The following is a 1,715-nucleotide window of genomic DNA, read 5'->3' as shown; positions in this document are numbered from 1 at the left end:
CTAGTTATCGCCCAATTAGTTTGCTTTCTTCAATAAGCAATCTGTCTGAAAAGATTATTTTGAAAAGAATGATTGTTCATATTAATGAATTTAATTTTTGTTGATAAGCAATTTGGTTTTTTCTATGAACATTCAACTACTCATTATCCACTTATTAACCATCGAGAGCAAATAGATTTCCCATTAATACACAAGAAAATCTCAAGTATCAGAAGTGGAATGGAAATTTATTTATTATCGTTTCAACTATGGTCATAACTGGTGCTATGGCCACGACCGGTGATCCTACCCTATACATAAATGAGTTGTTACAGTGCAGTGTTAGAATGTTCAAAGATATTGTTTCGTATATTTTTAACTTAACTGTATTACCACATTGTTTACTATCATTCATCAGATTCTTTCTTCTCGATTTTGTCATAATAGCTCTTCAATAAATTCTGTTTGCCAATATGATTTGATCCATATAACATGCTGATACAATTTTAGGTCATTTTTATTGTCAACATGTGAATCAATTTCACTACTCATATATTTAAGCACATTTTGTATCGATTTCAGTATTTATCACAATATTTTTACCATACTTTGTATATACACATGTGGCTCTTCGGCTAGAAACATCGGCTCGCCCGCATCATCTTTTAACGTGCTGTAAGCAATTGCTTGAATGCATTCCATTCCCAGAGACTTGCATAGCTTTTCCGAATAGAAACCAGTCACGTCAGCGCAAACCACCTTCACGTTACATTTCCGGGCATATTCGAATTGTTTCTCCATCAAAATTTTTCCCATCGATCGCCCCCGCATGCGTGAATGGACCGCCAAAAAGTGTACGTGGTAAGCCTTGCTTACTCCGAATCTTCTGAATAAATCGCCTTCCTTCGACAACTTTCCCAATAGTCGTAGAATATCTGCAAACTTTTTAGATTCAGTTTGACCCGCCAAACTGATCAACTGCTCCGCCTCGTCGGATTCGCAAAATTCTCCTCCGGATAATCCAACGATTTGTCCGGTTTCTTCCTCCACAGCCAGCCAAACAAATCCCTCTTCGATGAGGGACAATGAGTACGCCATGTCGTCATCGGTGACCTCGCTGCCCTGGTAGTAGCTGATGGTGAGGGGCTCGTCTGCGTAGAACAACGTCGCCAGAGCCTCTCGAAAGGCCTCCCTATCGGCTGGAACCGCCTGACGAAATTGGATACCACTGAACGTAGGGATTACTTCCATCTTACACCGAGATCACGAGATCACTGATGTTCTCGTTTAGAAGCGGTCCAGTAATTACTGCGAGATCAAGTAGGAAATCTAATCTTCTCATTGCTCGCGATAATTTTGTCCACACCGCACTGATTGGAGATATAACATCGGCGGATAACAAGTTTTTTTTTGCAAGCGTGAGCTCGCGGTATCCAACTTGTAGACACAAGGCAATTAATTACTATAATGCTAGAGAATCACGCTTCTTGGCTATTAGATTGATTGCATGTGTTATCGCCTATGCAATATTATTCAGTGAGTGTTTTGTTTCCCACTAATCAACCTCAATTAATCGTGATGCAACATGCACGCGGATTCTGTGAACGTATCGGCATCATGTCGAAAGGTGGAACATTGCCGCACTGTTGCTGGGTATTCATTGAACACTTCCACAAGTAGCCAAAGTTATTATGTTTGCATTTTTAGGAAATCATGAGACAATCATGACCAGGGTT

General features: G+C 39.9%; 1 protein-coding gene across 1 annotated transcript; it reads right to left on the bottom strand.

The window, feature by feature from the left end:
* Positions 1-226: 226 nt before the first annotated feature.
* Positions 227-1,278, bottom strand: LOC134214196 (arylalkylamine N-acetyltransferase-like 2). Its single transcript, XM_062693605.1, has one exon. The coding sequence runs from the start codon at positions 1,228-1,230 to the stop codon at positions 568-570; it is 663 nt and encodes a 220-aa protein (XP_062549589.1). The 5' UTR covers positions 1,231-1,278; the 3' UTR covers positions 227-567.
* Between the last annotated feature and the right edge of the window lie 437 nt (positions 1,279-1,715).

The sequence above is a fragment of the Armigeres subalbatus genome, chromosome 2 (genome assembly GCF_024139115.2).
Source record: "Armigeres subalbatus isolate Guangzhou_Male chromosome 2, GZ_Asu_2, whole genome shotgun sequence".
Taxonomy (NCBI): Eukaryota; Metazoa; Arthropoda; class Insecta; order Diptera; family Culicidae; genus Armigeres; species Armigeres subalbatus.
The sequence above is the reverse complement of the archived record's forward strand: the minus strand, read 5'-3'. Positions and strand labels throughout refer to the sequence as shown.

Bases quoted from the DNA above. Each gene is read 5' to 3' on its own strand.
- LOC134214196 (XM_062693605.1), bottom strand. From the start codon at position 1,230: ATGGAAGTAATCCCTACGTTCAGTGGTATCCAATTTCGTCAGGCGGTT.